The sequence below is a fragment of the Psittacula echo genome (genome assembly GCF_963264785.1).
Source record: "Psittacula echo genome assembly, chromosome: 5".
Taxonomy (NCBI): Eukaryota; Metazoa; Chordata; class Aves; order Psittaciformes; family Psittacidae; genus Psittacula; species Psittacula echo.
In genome coordinates this window covers 83,897,395-83,918,431 of record NC_137739.1, presented here as the reverse complement: position 1 = coordinate 83,918,431, position 21,037 = coordinate 83,897,395, and the positions used below count along the sequence as shown (strand labels likewise).

Genomic DNA, 21,037 nt, shown 5'->3' with positions numbered 1-21,037 from the left:
TTCAGCAGCGGTATTTTTGTTCCTCTGTCTCTGGTCCATGCATGCCATGAAGCATGAGAAGATGTAGCTGTGGATGGCTCCTGGGGCCCTGGCTGAGGTAGTGGAGCATAGCTGGGTGCCTTTGGTCTCCTCATCTCTCAGCAGCATGTCCTCCTCCACCTCGGACCCTGCAAGTCCTCCTGCCCCTTCCCCTGCAGCATCACTTGCTCCCTGCAGTGTGGTTTTGTCCCAGCATGTTTTGGGTCCTGGCTCACCCCACATCCATGAGTGACTGGCCTGGGGACAGCTGGGATGAGGGGGAAAAGGTGTTTCCCTGGGGATTGTGCTCGATGGGGAAAAGAAGGACTTGTGCTCACACCATCCTGTGTGTCCTTAACTGGGGGAGCAGCAGCAGCAGGTTCCAGGCTAACGTGGCCTGGGAGTGACATCTATTTCAGACACTTTACACTGCTCTAACCCTTTTATGAATGCACAAGCCCTGCCCTTTAAGGGCAAGTCACTGCCAGGTTCTGTCCCTTCTACCATCTCTCACAGGCACAATGCTGCCTCGGGGGAGCAGCCCACGTCCCTGTGGGCTGTGTCTCACCCACTAACACACACAGGGCAAGAGCCCACCCATGGGTGGCATCACCCTGTTGCCTGCAGCCCTGGGCACGGGCAGGAGGGCTGAGTTACTACCCTGGCATTTACGCAGCTGCCTTCTGCCAGGCAATGCCAGCTCCATGTCAGTGAGGGGCTGTGAGGCTGGGGTCTCACCCTGCACCCTGGCAACCCCTCCAGGGTACCTGGGGTGTCTCCTCCCTTGGCCAAAAGCAGGCAGAGCATCTGCTCCTGCTCCCTGTATCAATGCTTTAATGCTCTCACCCACTGCTGAGCGAAGCCTTCATGCCCATCTCCCTCGATGGGGTGGTGCTCAGGGGGGGCTGAGCCTTTCTCACTGTCACTGGCTGTTTGCTCTCTCCCTGCTTTTCCCCTCCGGAGCTGGGTTTGTATTGTTGTTGGGCTGATAGACGGATTAGCTAGCATTTATCACCAGGCTGACTACCTGAGGGTTATTAAAAGTGATTTGCAATGTAAATACTTTCATCATCAACCACATTTTCTTTAGACTAAGGTTGACTTTTATGAATATTAAAGCCATGTGGATGGGTTCAGCGGGTCTGTGGGCGTTTGTCTGTCGGAGGGAGGGGTGCTGGCTGCCTGCAGTGCTCTGTTGGGAGAGGCAATCTGGATCTGCCTGAGGGCAAAGGGATTTGGTGCTGGAAGGAGGGAAGCCGAGCATGAAAAGGTGTGTGTGAGGCAGAAAGAAAACCTGAGTGCTTTGAAGAGGGACAGAAAGGAAGGAGAGGGAGCACTGAGCGTGTCACGAGGGCATCTCTCTATAAGTTGGGGCTGGGAAGGGAAGGCCTGGCCAGAGATGGTGGTGAGCTGGTTTGTCCTTGTGGCACGTGTCTCAACATGTGTTGCTTCTTCACCCTGCCATCAATGTGGGGCTGCAGGACCAAGGGTGAACCCCCAAATCCCTCAGCAGGCACAGGCTGGCATTAAGCTGTTGGAGCTGGTGCTGGCTACACTGCCCGTGTGAGTACAGTTACTGGGAATCTCCCAGGGATAAAGGGTGGCTGTTCCCAGGCCTGTCAGGGAAACCAGACTGAATGATCTGTAGCTGCCTTCACTGCTCTTCAGACATCCCCATCGCCTGTGCTACCCAGTGGTGTAAGCACTCCTCTGCCTCAGGATGGGTATGGGTCAGCGTTGTTGCAAGCCAAGGTGAAGCACGAAGGTGGCCACTTGCCACTGGCCCCTGTATCTCCCACCCCAGGGCCAGAAGGGAGAGGAGAGGCTTTGCCCGCTTGTAGGTGTTTGTGATGTTTTGGTGTGGGAGCAGCTTTTGAGACGGAGGAGCCTGATGGAGCCTTGCCAAGTGTTAATGGAAGAGCAGCCATTGCTGATTAGACAGCAGGCACTGCAAAGCTCCTGGGCATAGCTGAAAAGAAAACAAAAAAGAAAGACAAAGAAGCCATCCAAAAATAGAGGATGGGAGCACAATGATGGATGTACAGTGATGAAACAAAGGGAGATGCGCAGTTACATGAAAAATGGCCAGCTCCAGGGGTATCCCAGATCCCTACAAGGTGACATGTGCTGGCTTTCACTCTCCAGATAAGACTGACCAAGCTGTGTCAGTCCAGGAGATGCCAGGAGACTCACTTAGACTGTCACAGGTCCTAATCTCAAAAGGGAACAAGGAAGGCCCTTCCTTAGCTTGGGCCACTGAACATGAAGGCAGGTTGCCCTCTGCCTTCTGCTGTGGGGCATCCACAAGTCCCTCCTGTGCCACCCCACAGCCTGGCACAGCATAGGTTGCCAGGAGCTGGGATCAGACTCTGGAGTGCAGTTACTGTTTCTCATGACCAGCGCCTATGTGACCTACAAAGGAAGGTGATGGGCACTTTGGTGACAGCAAGAGGGGCTGGTGAAAGTCGCTGGCAGGGCATGTGTGAATACGTCAAGGCAAGAGAAGCAAGTGCTGTCTCTAAATGGAACACGTATGGGGCGTCCGGGCTTTCAGAAACAGCTTCTTCTGACTAATGAAGCATAGCTCTAGGCTAAGTTAGAAGTTACAAAGTTTTGTATTCAGTTTGGTTACACATTTTTATCTCCATGACTGATCAGCTTTGGAAGAAGACTTCTTGCTGTTCATTACAGTCTTCTGTCTATCCATGGGGAGTTGTAGTTTGAAACAAGAGACCAATCAAATAACTCAACTCAAGTGCAATCAAATTGACTTTGAAGAAGATATTTCCTCAGTCAGATGAGTTCACCCAGACCGTGGCAAAGGTTTTTTCACACAAGCTGAGAGAGTTGGACTTATTCAGCCTGGAGAACAGAGGGCTCTGGGGAGACCTTAGAGCAGCTCCCAGTGCCTAAAGGGGGCCTACATGAAACCTGGAGAGGGGATTTTTACAAGGGCCTGTAGGGACAGGACAAGGGGAATGGCTTTAACCTGAAAGAGGGGAGATTTAGAATAGACATTAGGAAGAAATTCTTCTCTGTGAGGGTGCTGAGGCGCTGGCACAGGGTGCCCAGAGAAGCTGTGGCTGCCCCATCCCTGGCAGTGTTCAAGGCCAGGTTGGACAGGGCTTGGAGCAACCTGCTCTAGTGGAAGGTGTCCCTGCCCGAGGCAGGGGGCTGGAACTGGATGAGCTTTAAGGTCCCTTCAACCCAAACCATTGTGAATCTATTATTATTTTCATTAAAGGGAGAAGGAAGGTGAAAGGGTGATATTTACTTGGGGTCAGGGCTTTGGAGTGAGGAGACTCCAGCTGACTGCCTGGAGTCCTTGCCAGGTTTTGGCCGGTGACTGCAAAAACGGTGTGGGCAGATGTTAAGCTGGCAAAAGGCAGTGCAGACTCACCGCACTCAGTGCAGCCATGTGGCTCTGCAGCAGGTGACACTGGGAGAGCTTTGTCTTCTCACTCCTCAAAGACAGGCAGGAAAATTAATAGCAGTTGACTGAGCACTCACTAAAGAAATGCCAGGATCTGGTATAGGGTGACCAAATAAAGCTGGTATCTGCCTGGCTTCTGTGGCAGGGGCCTCGCGGTGTGCAAAGGCAGCAGCTGAGTGGTGGATGCAAGTGCCAAAAGGCTTTAACCTTTTCAGTGTGCAGAGAAGCGCCCGGAGCTGGAGATGTGTCATCAGATAAAAGTGTCTGTGTTATCTTACAGTGGTCTCTCTGCTGGGATTCAGAAATGTGGTTTCATCTTCGGGGATAAGACACCAGACTGCAGGATGTGGGGAAGAGAGAGGTCAAGCCTGTGAACTGGGCACAGCTGGCCAACATTTCAAATGAGACATTGACTTGAAACACCAGCCTTTAGTTAAGTGCTACCTCCCAGAGCAAGAGACGTAAGGGAGGAGGGTGAGGAGGTGAAGGAGTGGATGTGGGAACTTGTTTGAGACTGTGATCACTCAGAGGAGGGAGAAAGTGGGGCGTTTATTTGTTTATGTGTATTTATGTGTGTATGTGTGAGAGTCGAGCAGATGGGGAAATGATACCCATGTGTATCTGTGAGACAGAGCAAGTGAGAGGCAGAGGGGGGGCGAGAGAGCTGGTCTAGGTAGAAGCAGAGAGAAGGGAAAGGTGTAGAGGGAAGGGAAGATGGATTTCCTCCCTCCTTGCCCCCCCTCCCCCTTCGTTTCTTCTTGCTTGTCACTTTCTCATAACTACAATGAAAGGAGAAAGCAGAACTGATGGGGCAGTGACATGATTGGGAAAGCACCCGCTGATGGTTTTGGTCCTGGGTGAAAACCCCAACACTGAGTGTTAGTGACAGCCCAGCAGAGTTCTTCATGCGTTTCAAGTCTGCGGATACGTGCGCCAGGCCCGGATTTTAACTGTATTTTGGGGGTCGGGGACTGCATCGAGGACTCCCTTTGCCTGGGCTGCGCTGTGCCTCTCCCGCTCTTTCCTTCTCTCCCGCCTTGAAGCCCCGATGCTCCCGGTGTCCGGGGAGCTGGTGGGTGCGGGAGGCACCAGAGGCTGCCGGCGGCGGGCAGCGGGGGACAGCGAGCAGCGGGCAGCGGGCAGCGGACGGGCAGCGGGCAGCGGGCGGTCCTTGGGCGGCCGGAGCGCTCCCTGCAGCACCGCGGACAGCGCCGCCCGCAGCCCCGACGGGGGGGCCGGGCTGCCCGGCACCGTCTCCTCTTTCCCCCTCAGCATCTGTCCGGCGGGTCCGGGTCCGCACATCTGGGACGGGGGGACAGCAGCGTGTGGAATGGCCGCGGCTCCCTAACGTCTTTGCGGCGGGGAGGGGGGCTCACATCTGGGGGAGGCACATCTGGGATCATGGGAGGGAGGGGCCGGGGTTCGGGGGAGGACCGGGCTGAGCCGGCAGCGCCGGGCCCTCCCCTCCCACCGCCCCTTCCCCGCCCCTCCGCCGCGCACGGCGCCGCCGGGAGCCGGGAGCCGGGGGCCGGGGCCATGCGTGCCGGAGCCCCCGACGGCGCGGCGGCGTGCGCGGCGCTGCACCATGGCCGCTGAGAACGAGTCGGCGGCGGGCGGCGGCGCGGCCTGGGGGCTGCCCGGTGAGTCGCTGCTCGGGGGCTCCGTGTGCGCTGGGAGGAAAAAGGGGGGGGGGGGGCAGGGCATCCCCGCGGGCCCCCCCCTCCGAGAGTCCCTGAGGGATGGGGGGGCAGCATGGCTTCAGAGTGCATGGGGAGGGGGTGCGCACCCCGGGAGAGGTAACACCCGGTCGCCCCAGGAATGGCGGGTGTCTCTCTGCCAACTTTCCCGCACTCCTGCGTCGCTCCGGGAACCCCGGCGTGCTCCGCGGATCAGAACCCCCGCATTTGGTTCGCCGCCCCGGCATGCGGGGAGTCGTGCGGGGTTGCAGCTCTGCCAGGGCGCCGGGAAGAGATCTGGCTTCTCCCTTCCCTGCTCCCATCCAAACCAGCACCGCTCCCGCGATTTGTGGTCCAGGGCGCCTCGGATCCTTCAGACCACCTGGGAACCGGCCCTGTCAGCACCCTGCCACGGGCACACGAGCACCCTGCATCCCTGGGGTTGTGGGGTGGGAGGGTATCTGCTCCCCTGGTGCTTGCTTTCGGAAGGAGGTTTGCTTTCTGAGCAGGAAACTACCTGCACGCTTGCTGTGCTTCCTTCTATATTCCAACGGAAGCAGCAGGGACAAGATCCCACATCTTCTGGACACTGTCCCCATGCTGGACGAAACCTCTCTGGCCCCTTGGCCACCCCCCAGAACGTGACTAGGCAGAAGCCCCCCATCTCTCCACAGAGCCATTTGCTGGGCTGGGCACTGCAAGGGGGACAGCTCTTGCCCCCTCTCCTCCTAGGTGTGGGTCCCGTTTGCCCTTTAGCCCTTGCTGGCCCTGCTGCACCTTCCCTGCTGGTAACAGCAGAGATGCCCCGTGCTCTTTGTTGGTCCATCATGGACGAGAGCCAGGCAGCCCCACCCTTCACCTCTCCCAAAATAATGTCATGGGCTTCAAGTCAGGGAACAGTTCTTGTCATTTGTTTGCATGAAAAGTAATGCTGTAATGCTCTATGTGAAAGTCATGCTCTTCTGTCCTGCTCTCAACCCCTCTGTCTGTGTTACAGCCTCGTTTTCCAGCTGGTCCTTGCAAAGCCCAAGGCTAGGGAGATGCTTCCCAAGCTGAGGAACAGCTAGCATTCCTCTGTGCCCAGCTGGCAAAGCTGTTGGGCTCTGCATGAGCGTTTGTCATGGGTGCCTTGAGGTGACTTGGGCGGCTCAGCTTCTCCTGCCACTACTTGCGGGATGAGCAGAGGGGCTGGGAGGGCCGGTTCCCACCCAGTGGGGTGGCTTGTTGATGTCTCTCAAGATGCTCAGATGCCAGGGTCCTAGAGCCCAGGATTTCAGTGAGGCACACCAGTGACAGCGCTCACGTTGAGATCCCAGGCGACTGCAAGACGCTTTTCGCTGTCACTACTGCTGGGCATCACCGCCTGCTCCCTAATGCCTTGACTTCTGCGATCTGAGCACCTGCTGCTGCTCTCCAGCCTGGAGCAGGGCTCCATGAGGCATCCAGCAAAGAGCAGGGCATCCAAGGGTTGATTTCACCCAGATGGAGACCCTAAGAAATAGGGACCCATCCCCTGCCACCCCTCGGCTGGGCTGGTGCCCAGCGGGCAGAGCCCCTTCATAGGGATGGGAGTGGGGAATCTGTCCCTGTGCATGGCAGCTCCCAGTGCCTGAGGGATTGAAGCTGATGTGTCCTTGCTCAGAGCCAGCAGCAGGTTCCCAGGTCTGCTGCACGGAATGGCAGCGGCCTAGGGAATGACCAGGTGAGCGGGAAGCTGGTGGGAAGAGGAGGAGGAGAAAGGCTACCGGTAAACACTGTTTGTTCAGTCACACGAGGGGCATACCCACCTCAGTGGGTCAGTCTGTTTCTCTCATAGAAGAGAATTAACTGAAATCATTAATGCTGTGATCCAATTACTCTGAGTTTGCAGAAGGAGCATGGTTTGTCTCTCAAACTGTCCGCAGGAAGATGCTGTTGATGTCAGGTTTTGTCATGGATGGGTTTGTTTGTTTGTTTGGGGGTTTTTAATTAAGATGACAAATATCTCCCCAGGAAATAAACCAACAACAACAGAAAAAAGGACAAAAACAGGGAATAAAAATAGTGAGAGCAGGAGGAGCGGCTGATGCAGAGCATCCCTAGCACGCTGTCCCTGCTTGCTCTGCTGAGCCCTGGCAAGCAGCACCCACAGAGGTGAAGAGGGTTGGTGAGTACCCCCCGAGGTGATGGATGCAGCCCTGCAATAGCAAGAGGAGAGGGAAATGGAGCCTGTTTGCAAGGGGCTGCTGCTCTCTGCACAAACACAGCTCCCCTTCCCGCATGCACGTACAACGCGGCAGGAGTTTCATGTGCACAAGCTGACCCCTTCTCATTGGCATGGTAAATCATGGGCATTTCTGGAGAAGCAAGGTTGTCCTTGAGCTGGTCTATTGCTCAGTCTGACATGGAGCTCTCCAGTAAGCCAAGGGAGGAGGTTTGCTTTGCATTTCAGCATCTGCTCCAGGCTAGCTCTGAAACTGTGTGTCTAAAGGATGAATTTCAGGGAGATGAAGGATGCAGGGTGTGGACGTGGAAGTTTGGACCAGCTCATTCCCACCTACTTCCCCTCTTCTCTTCATCCCTTTCCTGGCATCCCCACTGACTGCTCTTTAGCCTGCCCTAGCACAGCACCCACCAATGTGACAGGCGCCAGTGGTGGTGCCGGGGACCTGAGCAGGGTTGAATCCTCTGCAAGCCGGTGCTTGGAGCCATGCCGAAGCCATCCCCTTTCCTGAGGGATTCAGGCCACCAGTCAGCAAACAGACACCAGTTTCTAGGAAGACTCATGTGTTCTTCTACCCAGGGTCCCGGCAGGCAGGGCAGTGAGGGCCTTACTTGGTGCCTTAACCCTCCCTGGGAGAGCACCGATTCCCACAACATCCCTTTAACCCTCTAGGCATGGCAAAGGCTCGATGCATCCAGATGTTGGATATACCAAGGTTGGCCATTGTGCTGTGTTCAGACCAATTCATCTGCTGCAGCTTCAAGGAGTTTGCCATTTCCTGGACAAATGAATCTGGAGCCCGTGCTTCCCAGCAGACTTTCCCACTGCACCAGTGCTTTGCTGGTGCAGAAGCACAGGGGGGGGTGTCTTGCCAACAGGTCCCCCCCCTTGATATTTAGGGTTTTAGCAGCAGACACACAACCAGTCCCTGTCCCCCCCTGCAGCCTCTGGGGCATCCACACCCTGTGTGCGTGTTGGCATCCATCACCTTCCTTGTGGGTGGATGCACTGGTCCACTTGGGACAACATCATTTGACCTGGCTTCAGGCCTTGATTTCCCTGGAACAGCGAGCATGAGCAAATGAGGGTCTGCTGGAGACGCTCTGCAGCCCAACCCCTTGTGTGCTGGGTGAAGCTGCTCACACCTTCACATTAGGGATGCTCCTGGGACCCTCCAGAGACGCCTTCAGCCCAGAGGCTGCACTGCACGGAGGAAGAACTCCAGCAAAGGCTCGGTTTATGCCTCGTAAGATGTAATTTAGCTGAGGAAATTACCTTCACAGCCTATCCAAGCCTCCAAACGCAGTGGCTGCAGGCACTGAGCGTGGTCACTGTCAATGCCCAAAACCATTGCTGAAGGTCCTGCAAATCAGAGCTGTGGGAGTGTCACCGTCCCTCCTGTCTTGCTGTGAGCCTGTCCCCATCACCTCTGCATGGCATGTGCAGTGTGGGCTTCAGTCCTGCTCAGTGCCCAAGTGCCTGCTCCCTTCCCACCCCAGCATCAGACAGGCTGGGCCGTGCTGGTGCAGAGGACCCACATGCACCCCGGGTGTTGTTTCCATGACTCAGAGAGGGCTGGAGAGGACCATGGGGAGCCACAGGGCTGTTTGCTTGTCTCCAAGAGCCTTGCAGAGCAGTTTCATCCCAGGTCAGCTGGCGCAGGAGGAGCAGCAGCTGGAAGTTTGTCCTTTAAAGGCAGGACTCAGTGTAAACCGTGGAGCTCCTCGGCCAGCGCTATCAAGGCTGGCTGCACTCCCCTAGCCAAGAAAGCCAGGCAGAGAAGCAGCCCCCTGCTACCACAATTCCTATTAAATATAATCTATTTCATAGCACCTTGCAGCTTGGCAGAGGAGGCAGCGGGAGCTGGCACCAGGTCCCTCAGCTGAAGGTATCTGGAGAAGAGGGGTGCAGAGTGATGTGCTGTCTGCAGGGTTCAGGCTCATGGCGGAGCCGGTTTGTGTCCGCCAGTTAACGGATTAACCTCTTTGGGCTCTTTAAGCAGAACCAGATTGATTCATCTGTGGGAAACTCCAGTTGTGCAACACTGAGTCTGAAAACACCGCTCTGCAAACACCATGTCCCGGGCCCTCGTGTCCACCCCTGGTCACGGGGCAGCTCTCGAGAGGCTTGCATGGCGCCTTGCTTCAGTGACCCCTTGATCCCAGACCTTCCCAATGCTGATGTGAGCTGGCCCCCCCGGCAGCACAGCGGGGTGGCTCTGCGCGGAAGGACAAGCATCCTTACGGGATCTTTGCATGACTGAGATGGGAAGGAGCGTATCCGGCATCTCTCCATCTCTAGTGCCTTGGGGGTAGCCTGGATCCCTGCTCTGCTGGCAGTCACGTCATCTGCAGTCCAAATTAAAGCCAAAATAGTGTGTGCGTGTGTGCAGGGAGGGGTGGAGAGCAACAAAACCCTACTCGCATCAGCCTTCTCCTGACAACAGGCGTGAGGTGCCTGGGCTTGGGGCTGCCTTTCTGCAGCAGTGCCTAGCACAGCCATCCCTAGACTGCTTGTGGAGCTCAGATCGCCCACCATGGCCCATAAGTGATGTCCAACTCATGAAACCCTCTGCTACCATGTGCAGCCGCAGGCAGTGAGGTGCTAAACCCCTACCCAGTGCTGCAGGGAATTGGTGGGATTTAGTGTAGGGCCATGTCAGGCTGGGGACCACTATCCTGCGGCAAGAGGTGACTCCTAGGCAGAGCTGCAGCCCATGAAGGTTTCCATCCCCAGCATGGTTCCTGCTCTGCCCATCAAGGAGCTGGCGGGAGCACCCAGGGAAGGCAGCAGGGAGAGCTTTGCATGAGGTCTGTCCCTTTTGGAAGAGTTTCCTAAGGCTCTTCTGCGGGGGCAATGTGTAATCCCTCCCTGGCAGCCGAAGCAATTCCCACTTCCTTCCTCTCCATCCCTCCCCTCCTCTGTTGTGCCTATGGACCAGGGTTTCATACCTGCTCTCCTCGCCTGGCTCCCACACTTCCCATACTGCCAGCCCATGCCCTGGTCTCCCCTGCCCACCTTCTGCTGCAGCTCCTGTCCTTCGCTCTGTCCCCCTTGCTCAGGCACAACCTCCAACACTAACCCCCCCGGCAGGCCTTGCGGCCAAGAGGGGTCTAATATTTTCAGCTTCCTTTTTCATTATCATCCCAAAGCTTTCCTTCTGCTCTCTGTCCCCAGCACTAGGGCTCTGTCACATCCACATCCATCCAGCAGGGCCTTTGCATCATTTATGCCCTCAGCTCAAGGCATCAGCTCTCTTTTCACTCACTCATTGCTCAGTTGGCTTATTTGGGCTCTCAAAGCCCTGCAGAGCCTCATCGTGCTATATGGGACAAGAGGATGGCACCCAGGTAGGATGGTGGCATGGGAGACCAGGGGCGGTGGCATGATGAGGGGCTTCCCTGCAATGGGCTTCTCCAAAGAGGGGCTGAGTCCATCCCCAGGAAAGGCCTGTCCTTGTCCCTGGGGCAGGGAGAGCTGCACTTAGAAGCAACCAGATCTGGTGTCTTGCAGCTCCCTGCCCTCTTGCCCACTGCCTTCTCCTGCAGGCATCTGATCCTGGCCACTAACCTCTCTCTGGGGAGAGCCCGGCTAATCCAGGCAGGCACTTGTTGCTGTAATCCCCCTGCTCCTTCAAGGGGAAGCTCTGCCAGCTGAGCCCAAAGCCCTTCCCTGCAGGACCTGTAGCTGCAGCGGGGTTATTTCTGCTGTGCTGCCTTGAAACAGCTGGGTCCTATCAAAGCTTCAGCCCAGGGATATAAAAGAACGTGAGCATCTCTCAGAGGCAGAGAGTATTAATGCAGTAGTTGAAGCGTGGCTCAGGCTCAGCTGAGAGCCAAGCACATTCCTGGCTCAATAGCATGGGCTGAGCTTTGCCACCAGCCCAAAGCTGCCCCCCTTTTGCTGCCCACTGGAGCTGGTGTGACTGTGAGAGCTGCGGGATGGGTACAGTGGAGTAAGGCTGGACATCGGCTTCAATCACATTTGCCTGGCATGCTTGCTATTAGTGTTCCATAATAACTGATAGGTTATTTATTGGGCCTAATAATTGAGTGGGAGATGGTTAATCAGTGTCAGTGTGGTCAGCATGCTGGTTGGTTATGTATAGAAGTCACTTTTAACCACTTAAAACCACTTTCTCACTGATTTCCTTCTTGTTTGGTAATGCTGTGGGTCGATGGTGTGTAGCCTCTTATGGTTCAGGGCATGGTATGGGTACAGGCAAGCAGTGGGGAGGCAGCTGTGGGATGCTGGGCTGGGCACTGCTTAAGTGAGTGGCTTGTAAGCCCTCGCTCTGACCCTTCTTGCAGCTGGGTGCATGCCACTGTGGACGGGGTGCATCAGTTTCGCTCTGAAACCCAGCAGCAACCACCCAGTTGGAAGCAGCATTGGGGGCTCCTGGCTTGCTCACAGTGGTGGTCAGGTTGCCTGACTGCAACGCTCCCTTCTGGCCCCAGCCACAGCAAATGTTCAACGCCTGATGCACAAACGTGCTGAGCATGGGGAAGTGTCTCCAGCCCCTTTGCCTGCCCCCGACAACTGTCAACTCCTGTGCCACTGAGCTCACTGCTGCTCTGGTAGCTCCAGGAAAAGCCATCAGAGACTCCCAGCTTGAGAGGACAGAGGAATTTGCCTTGTGTCATGAGAACCGGTTGAACGGTAGAGGAAGAAGGAGGAATGAATTGTTTAATGGAAAAACAAAATGCCCAGGTGCACCCTGTGCATTACTGCAAGATGCAATTCCTCTGGTGAGATGGTTCAGATCTCCTCTGGAGCAGCAGAAGGACTTCAGGGGTCCATTGACTCTCCCTGTGCCAGCTCCAGAGGAAGCCCTGCTATCCCAGCGTAGCAAATCCCCCTGGACACTCATCTCCTTCCTGCATTCCTGGTTGGTTTGTTGCCTTCATTGTTCCTGATGTGGAGGCATGGAGCAGTCTGGCACCAGGCAAAGCACACCCTGATGGGGCAAAGCCAGGCTAATCCCCCGCCAGGCACAGGCACCCTCCTTGATCCCCTCCCCATATATTGTATTTCTAAGGTGCCTGTTCCTGATACCTTGGAGCGTTATTTTCACACTCCGAGGGGTGTGAATCTGTCAACCTGAGCAATCTTTCGCTGGCTGAAAACTGGTGCTATGACTCAGGGACTAATTAATGGCTATTAGATAACACAATTAGCGCTGAAAACTGTCACCCGTCTCTGAGAGTCCCTTCCCTTTGTGCGCAGGAGCCATAAACACAACTATCTGTTCCGCATCTTGTATCCCCCCTCTCCTTGGGTTCAGGTTGCGGCTGCACTAACTGCCCTGCCCCACATCCCATCAGCAGTTCGACATGATGGAACTAATCCCATTAAGATGTTCACCCTCTCGGCGCTTAAAGGAAAGCCAAGACAAGCAGGGGGCCGACAGCAGGGCTGAGAGGGCTGGCCCTGCTCTTTCCAACAGCAATGCCAGAGCTGATGTGCCCTGACCCCAGCCCTGTGCACACAGTCAGAGCAGGGAGTGATGTGTGCCTTCCCCTGGGGATGTCCCTGGCAGCAGCTCACACTCGGAAGCCGCTGTGAAAGCGATGCTTTCTCTAATTCCATTCCTCCCCCTATGAACATCTTCTCTGAGTGGTGTGATATTGGTGGCAGTGCTTGCTGAGTGTGCTGGGTGCGTGCACAGCCCTGCTCATTCCTATAGACCTCATTTCAAGCTGCATGTGGACCAGCCATGAATCTGCCCCTGCTCCCCCTGGCCCCAAGGATGAGAACGGGGTTGGAATGGTGGCAGTGACAGAGCAGGGTGGTGGTGTGAGGGACAGGGGCCATGGAGGGGCACAGGGGGGCTGTGCAGTGCAGGAAGCAGAGGAAGGGGACGCTGTGGCAGTAGGGCTGCTTGCTCCAGGAGCTCATCCCATAGCTCAAGGTGCCACCATTGTATGGGTGTGTGTGAATGCCAGCCTCTCCTGCTGTCTTCTCCATGCTGGTGGGACGGTGGCCAGCTCCTGACATGCAGGGATGGGCAGGAGGGAGCAAGACCCCTCTGTCCGATACAGGTTGAATGCTCAGCAGGTCACCCGATGGAGTGGTCTATGAGAGGGCTTTCTCCTTCCTAAGCTTGCAACGTGCTGCAAGGCTCTTTGCAGGGGCTGGCAGGCTGAAGGCTTGCTGGAGTGACACACAAGGTGTGCAGCAAGGAAATAGCAGGAGCACTTCACTGTGCCTCCAGACATCACCCTGTGACCAAGAAGGGGTGGGCAGAACTGGCTTTGGTCACTGGCTCTGGAGCTGTCTCCTTGCCCAACAGTGATGGCATCTTGGGCCGTGTTGTGGTGGCATCTCAGGCTGCTGCGACAAGCACTGCCCAAAATAGGTGGACCCCAACCAAATTACAACCTTTTCATCTTGGATCTGTGGCTGCCTGTGCCTGTCTTCATCCATAACGTGCAAGATGTTGGGTGAGAAGGGAAAAGTGTTTCGCTTTCTTGAGGACGTGCTTTCTGAGTGCTGCGGCAGCCACAGAAACTCTTAAACCAAAAGGTTCTATCAGTGGAGATTTAGAAGCTCCTAATGGCTTCGATGGAGAGGAGAAAGCCAGACATAAATCACCGCTGGAAGTCCGAAGGAGGGAGAAGGCTGGTGATGGAGTTTGTAGCTGGCTGGTGAGAGCAGGTCTGAGAGAGCACCCATTGCGTGCCACAGGCAAGGGATGGTGTGTGCAGGCTGAACAGCCAACTGGTGTCACAGGTAGGGGCCCGAGTACCAGGAACCTTTCTGAAGTGGCCTCTGGGCTTTGAGAAGGCTGCGTCTCCTCCCTGGCTATGGTGCCAGCACGGAGATGGGTGGACAAAGGGGGATGGAGACAGGGAAGGTGATGTGGGACAGGGGCATGAGGGGATGGAGAAGAGGAATGTGCTTCTGGAGGTGCAGGGGAGAGAAATGGGCACTGGAGGGCATGGGAGAGACATTTAGCTGGGAGATCCCAGGTCTGGAGAGGTCTCTGGGTGTCTGGGGGCTTCACAGCACTGGGGACAGTGCTGCAGCTGGTGTGAGAGTGGAGATGGAATCACACTAACAAGTGCGATTCCACTGCAGCGCTGCAGCTCTCGTGTGTGCTCCCTGTGTTCTCAGGCACATCCTGGGGCACAGGCAGCGCTGGGGCTGCCCAAGGGCTGTACCCCAACCGGGGTCCTCCATGCATAACCGCCTGCGCAACCTCGGTGCTCTCCATCCCAAAGGCAAACAGCAGGATCTATCCCCAGTGCCTATGCAGGCATGATCCATGGCTTGGTCAGCCGGTCCGAGACCTGATCCCAGCTCTGGACTGAGCTGCCTGCCCTGCTCAGTGCTGGGTGAGCTCAGAGAGGGTGTCAGGGCAGAAGAGAGATGGCAGGATGGAGAGAGCAGAAGACGGGGAAAGAGGAATGCCCACTAGGCTGTGGCATGGCAGAAAACAGCCAGCGTTTGAGGTGAGGGTGAGCTGCGTGCACATCTTCCAGCTTGTTGTACATCTGTGTTGGGCGCATCTTCACATCCTTAACCACTGCCAGTCCCCCTCCTACCCTCAATCGAGAGATGATTGCTTTATACTTGCCCTTCAGTGAAGGCTCATTTCCAAGTCCCCGTTGAAGTCCTTCACCCTGAGGCTGCAGTTGTCTCAGCCCATCACTTTCCAGCGTGACCTCTGGGTGGCATCTGAAGGCGAGCGAGCGCGGCCACGCCAGTGTTTTCCTCCTTCCTTTCTGTGACCGGTTCTATGGAGTGGAATGAGACGGACTTTTCTTACTTGGGGCAACTGAGAGCACAAACCTCTGTCAAGGCTGGTAATGAATTAAATGCACTCAGATGAGGATGCTGGTTCGCGAAGTGAAGTGGAAAAACTGAAACCCTCATTTTAGCAGAGATGAAGGAGAGGTTTCTTTTAAGATTTTCAAGTTCTTCCTGGAAGAGCTGGGGTAGATGTCTGCTTGATTGCTAGCTTGTCTGATTGGTTTGATTAGCTGTTACAGGAATGACAGCTAAATCTCCCCATCTCACCAAAGCGAAGAATTTAAAACTCATTTCAATTGTACTGAAACCAACCCCCAAACTGCCACAATTATAGATTTCTAAGCCATCTTATACACTTGTCACCTCTTCTTGCATCCTTGGCAGGGTGCCTAGGAAGGGTGGCAGCACAAAACGCTTTCCCTCTCCCTTTATGTATCCTTTCCTCTTGTGTTGGAGCTGGGTGCTAAGCTGGGCAGTGCCACAGGGCTTCCTTGCCCCATCAGTATTTAGCATTTCTGAAGGGTTTCTTGCTTTTCAGAGCACTTCATGGGCCGCGTGTGCCAGGCTCAGAGGATAATGGTACAGATGCTTTTCCTTGTCCCTCACACACTTCTTTCCCCAGTGTATGTAAGCAAAGCCCAGCCGCTGCTGCAGCTGTAGCCTTGCTAATGCAGAAGCTGCCATAAGAGCTACATTGGTTCCCCATCACAGCAGCCCTGCTCCCATTTTCTCACACCTGCACCTCTTTAAAAACCTGTTGTATTAAACCCTTGGCTGTTTGCTGATGGCAGAAATCTCCTACCCTCAGCACAAACAAAAAGCAAGGGCATTCCTTTTAAAGGACTTTACAAACACGAACTGATCCCAAAGCCTGCCAAGCCTTGCTTTGGAGAGGCGTGCGTTAATGTTTACACATTTAGCACGTCTGTATACATTTTAGCATGTTTATACATTTAGCAAAATCAGCCTCAGGAGTCCCAGGTGTTTAGAGCCAGCACCGTTACCCATGCCAGCTCGCAGAGACCCGCTGTGCCAAATGCTCTGCTATGCGCTATGGTGTGAACACCCAGCTCCCACTGGGCTAGCAGCAGCAGTGCCCATGGGGCAGTGCCCCAGGCACCGAGTGGAGCTGCTGGAGACACTGTCCTGGCTGGGCTGCTGGGGTCAGGATGCTCCTAGCACCCAGGGTGAGGTGAAGCCCAGCAGGCTTTGGGGTCTGGGTAGTGTGGGTGAGGCAGGTCCTATGGGAAGCTCCTCTGTCCTGCACAGCTCCTCAAGCACCTTTGCTTCCCCCTGCTCTTCCAGGAAATTCCTCTTCATAGAATCATAGAATGGTTTGGTTTGGAAAGGACCTTAAGATCATCCAGTTCCAACCCCCTGCCATGGGCAGGGACACCTCACACTAAACCATGTCACCCAAGGCTCTGTCCAACCTGGCCTTGAACACTGCCAGGGGTGGAGCATTTACCACTTCTCTGGACACCGTGTGCAAGCACCTCGGCACTCTCACAGTAAAGAACTTCTTCCTTATATCCAACCTCAGCTTCCCCTGTTTAAGTTTAAACCCATCATCCCTTGTCCTATCACTACAGTCCCTGATGAAAAGTCCCTCTCCGGCATCCTTGTAGGCCCCCTTCAGATACTGGAAGGCAACAGATCAGTTTTGATGCATTGGGTTTTTATTTTTGAATGCCCATTCTCTTCTCACCTTGGGGGTTAACCGCAGACATCTCGGTTTGGATGAAGGCACTCTTTCTGCCCGTAATTCCTGCCACCTTTCATTAATAATTGCATGTGTCAGGCTGAGATGCTGGCTCCAGCACACACGTCTCCATGGCTGGTGTGGCTGCGGCTGCAGTGTGATGTGGGACTGGGGGAAGGAACCAGTATTTTCTGGCTTTGCTGGCTGACAGCACTGGTGCAGCCCTTTGCTCTCCCGCATCTGCTGGGGCTGGGCTGTGGACCAGGCCAACCCAAATTAGAACCATAGAATCACAGATCATCAAGTCCAACCGTTCCCCAGCACTACCAAGGACACTAGTAAGCCGTTTCACTGAGGGCCTCATCCATACAATTTGTGTTGACTTCCAGGGACGGTGACTCCGCCACTGCCCTGGGCAGCCTGTTCCAATGTCTGAACACCCTTTTGATGAAGGAATGGTTCCTAATATCCAATCTAAACCTCCCCTGGTGCAGCTTGAGGCTGTTTCCTCTTCTTCTTTTACCCAGTTTCACCCTTGTTTGGGTTTTCAGTGTCTGCCTCCGGGCAGCGTCACCCCTTTGTCAAGGCTACCTCTGTTGGGAAGGCTGGTGCCCACCATTAAGATACCTTGGGACTCACATGGATTCCTTGTGCTGAAGCTGTAATATAACTTGTTGTTTTCCCTGTCCCAGATTTCATCTTCCAGAAGGAGCTGTTTGCTGCCAGAGACACAGGTGAGCCAAGAGGACCATGGCATGGGCTTTGTGGGTGCTCTGGGGATGCTGGCAGCACACCATAGACCTGCTCTTGTCCCTGTGGCAGGGCACTGGCTCCGTGCTGTGCTATCCTAGCAGCAAGTGCTGTACATCACCACTCTGCTCCGCATCCCCCTTCCTCCAGCACACGCTGGCAGATGTCACATTCTCCCTTTCTGTCCCCCCCCCCCTTGCAGACCCCATGCACAACTTCTCTGCTCAGCCCTGGCAGGCGAAGATGGCCAACCTGACCTACGACAACTTCACCCTGGGCAACCACTCCGAGGTGGCCATCCAGCCTCCCACCAACTACAAGACGGTGGAGCTGATCTTCATTGCCACGGTCACTGGCTCGCTCAGCCTCGTCACGGTGGTGGGGAACATCCTGGTGATGCTGTCCATCAAGGTGAACCGCCAGCTCCAGACTGTCAACAACTACTTCCTCTTCAGCCTGGCCTGTGCAGACCTCATCATCGGGGTCTTCTCCATGAACCTCTACACGGTCTACATCATCAAAGGCTATTGGCCACTGGGGGCTGTGGTGTGTGACCTGTGGCTGGCCCTGGACTATGTGGTGAGCAATGCCTCTGTCATGAACTTGCTCATCATCAGCTTTGACCGGTACTTCTGTGTCACCAAGCCCCTGACGTACCCGGCCAGGAGGACCACCAAGATGGCAGGGCTCATGATTGCGTTCGCGTGGGTATTGTCCTTTGTTCTCTGGGCCCCTGCCATCTTGTTCTGGCAGTTCATTGTGGGCAAGAGGACAGTCCCGGAGAGGGAATGCTATATCCAGTTCCTCTCCAACCCGGCGGTGACCTTCGGCACGGCCATCGCTGCTTTCTACCTGCCTGTAGTCATCATGACAGTGCTGTACATCCACATCTCCCTGGCCAGCAGGAGCAGGGTGGGGAGGCACAAGCCTGAAAGCAGGAAAGATAGGAAAGGCAGGTCCCTCAGCTTCTTCAAGGCCCCCCTGATCAAACAGAACAACAATAACTCCCCCAAGAGGGCCACGGAGGTGAAGGAGGAGGTGAGGAATGGCAAAGTGGACGACCAGACTTCAGCACAGACAGAGGGCACTGGCCATCAGGAGGAGAAGGAGACATCCAATGAGTCCAGCACTGTCAGCATGACCCAGACCACAAAAGACAAGCCCACAGCAGAGATCTTGCCGGCAGCACAAAGTCAGAGCCCGTCCAACCGCCGGACGAACCCGACCTCCAAGTGGTCCAAGATTAAGATCGTCACCAAGCAGAGTGGGTCTGAATGTGTCACTGCCATCGAGATTGTCCCTGGGAAGGGAGGATCCTCTGACCGCAATTCCCTGGCCAACAGCCGCCCGGCCAACGTCGCCAGGAAGTTTGCCAGCATCGCCAGGAGCCAGGTACGGAAGAAGCGGCAGATGGCAGCCCGGGAGAAGAAGGTCACCCGCACCATATTTGCCATCCTGCTGGCCTTCATGGTCACATGGACTCCGTACAATGTGATGGTCCTCATCAACACCTTCTGCGAGACCTGCGTACCCGAAACAGTGTGGTCCATCGGCTACTGGCTCTGCTACGTCAACAGCACCATCAACCCAGCCTGCTATGCCCTCTGCAATGCCACGTTCAAGAAAACCTTCAAGCACCTTCTCCTGTGCCAGTACAGGAACATTGGCACAGCCAGATAAACTGGCACTCAGGGACCACTCTTCAGTAAGGTTATGGAAGCCCTTCCCTTTGCCTCCTTTGCCAGGGGGTGTCCTCTGCTCCCCACTCACAACAGTGCAGACTGTGCAGTGATTGCAGATGATGCTCTTCATCCAGTGCTGACAAAGGTCCAAGACACCACTGAGCTGCAGCTCTTTCCAGTCACACTGGGCCTGGGGACTAGCTTGGGGAGCCAGCAGGAAAGCAGGAGGCAAGAGGAGGAGATGTGGTCACCAGGAGCTCTCCCCAGCACCCTGCTCTTGAGAGGTTGGCCAAATGGCATCAGTGTTTGTCCTAAGACTGGATGCCTTTTCTCCCCCCTGGATGACCCTCTCGGACATCAGTGCTTGTCTGCATGCAGACGGCCTAACGCGGGATGATTTCAATAGGCTTTTAAACCCTTTATTACCCAAGAAATGACAAGTAACCAGGGCCAAACATTTGCCAGCATCTTGAATCAGGCTGGCTCGGGCATGGACACAAGGAGTCCTGCTGGCCCAGCCAGGCCCTCTCCCAAGGCAGTCAAGATTGCACCCTACCAGACGTGGCAAGCTCCTTCCTTTCCAGTGAGAGATACCATCGTACATCCTCACCCAGGGGCCATGGGGGGAATTGTTCCCTGGGCTTCGTTTCTGCTCTTCCCTTCATGCCCTTTCTGCCCTCAGCCAGCAATTGGCTGAACAACAGACAGATAAACCAAGCATCTCACTCCTGGTGAGGAGTGTGAAACCCAGTCTCCTCCTTCAGCAATGGAAACTCAGCTGCAAAGCAAAGCAGTGGTGTGGTGCAGGACTTCTCTTCACAGCCCTGGGGGAAGGAGGCCCTTGAGAAGTGGGCAGCAGCGACTGAAAGTAACTGTCTTTGGGAGGGATGGGGTGGTCGAGGAGAGGGGCTGCAATGTGGTCGAGGTGCCCTGTGTCTCATCAGGGCCAAGAGTAAGCCTCAGCTCTCCCCACGGTGGGTGTTGGAGGCCTGATGCACAGCTTTGGGGTGTCCCCCAGCCCCACAGGCTGAACCCGAGAGAGGCGAAAGAAGCCTGCTGCCGAGCTTTGTAAATGGACATAACCCTGTTGTCGGTGTTGTGGTGGAGCCCTCAGCATGCGGGCTTCATCCAGCACCTCCAGCCCCATCCCACCGCTGTGCGCAGCCCAGGGATGCTCCTCAGCCTGTCCCAAAGCCGGGTCTCTGTGAGCCTTGGTGGACACAGCCGGGTGCAGGTGAAGGATGGGATGGGGCCACGCTGACACTGGCAAACCCTTTGTCTCTATGTCCTTCCCGTCCCCGTGCCAGGGCGATGCTGTGCAGCCTGGAGCAAGGCTACCGCAGCGCAGAGGGACACCCCGCCACTGCCTTTAGCACCAGTCAATAGCTGTGCCCAGAGAGCCTGCTGGGCTTTGGGGTCTGGGTTTTTTAAACTGTTAAAAACCACAGCCCAGCCCACCCTGATAAATAAAGACCTTGGACCAGAACTCAGTGGCCACAGCGTGAGGAGTGAATGAGTCGTTACCTGGTTGAGCCTTCCCAGTGTCACCCACTGGTGACAGCCCCCGCTGTGCATGGTTGGCAGCCCCATCCTTAACGCTGAGATGGAGTGGGGATAGCTTGAAGTGCTGAGACGAGGCCATAAGGTCTGACCACTGCCTTCTCCAGGACCATGTGTGTGTGGCACCCAAGCCACTGCCACAGGGACTTCACTGGTGGTCCTGATGGCGTTGACAGAGCTGGGGTTTGCTAGGCTGGGTTTCCAGCCCAGCAGCACCTTGTGGGAATGACTGCTGGGTTCTGATACTTCTTGTAAAAG

General features: G+C 55.6%; 1 protein-coding gene across 1 annotated transcript; it reads left to right on the top strand.

Moving 5' to 3' along the window:
- Positions 1–5,036: 5,036 nt before the first annotated feature.
- CHRM4 (cholinergic receptor muscarinic 4) lies at positions 5,037–19,217 on the top strand (the record flags this gene model as incomplete). The annotated part of the gene is made up of 3 exons (XM_080618526.1): positions 5,037–5,091; positions 17,480–17,521; positions 17,740–19,217. The coding sequence occupies 3 exons, from the start codon at positions 5,037–5,039 to the stop codon at positions 19,215–19,217; spliced, it is 1,575 nt and encodes a 524-aa protein (XP_080474652.1).
- Between the last annotated feature and the right edge of the window lie 1,820 nt (positions 19,218–21,037).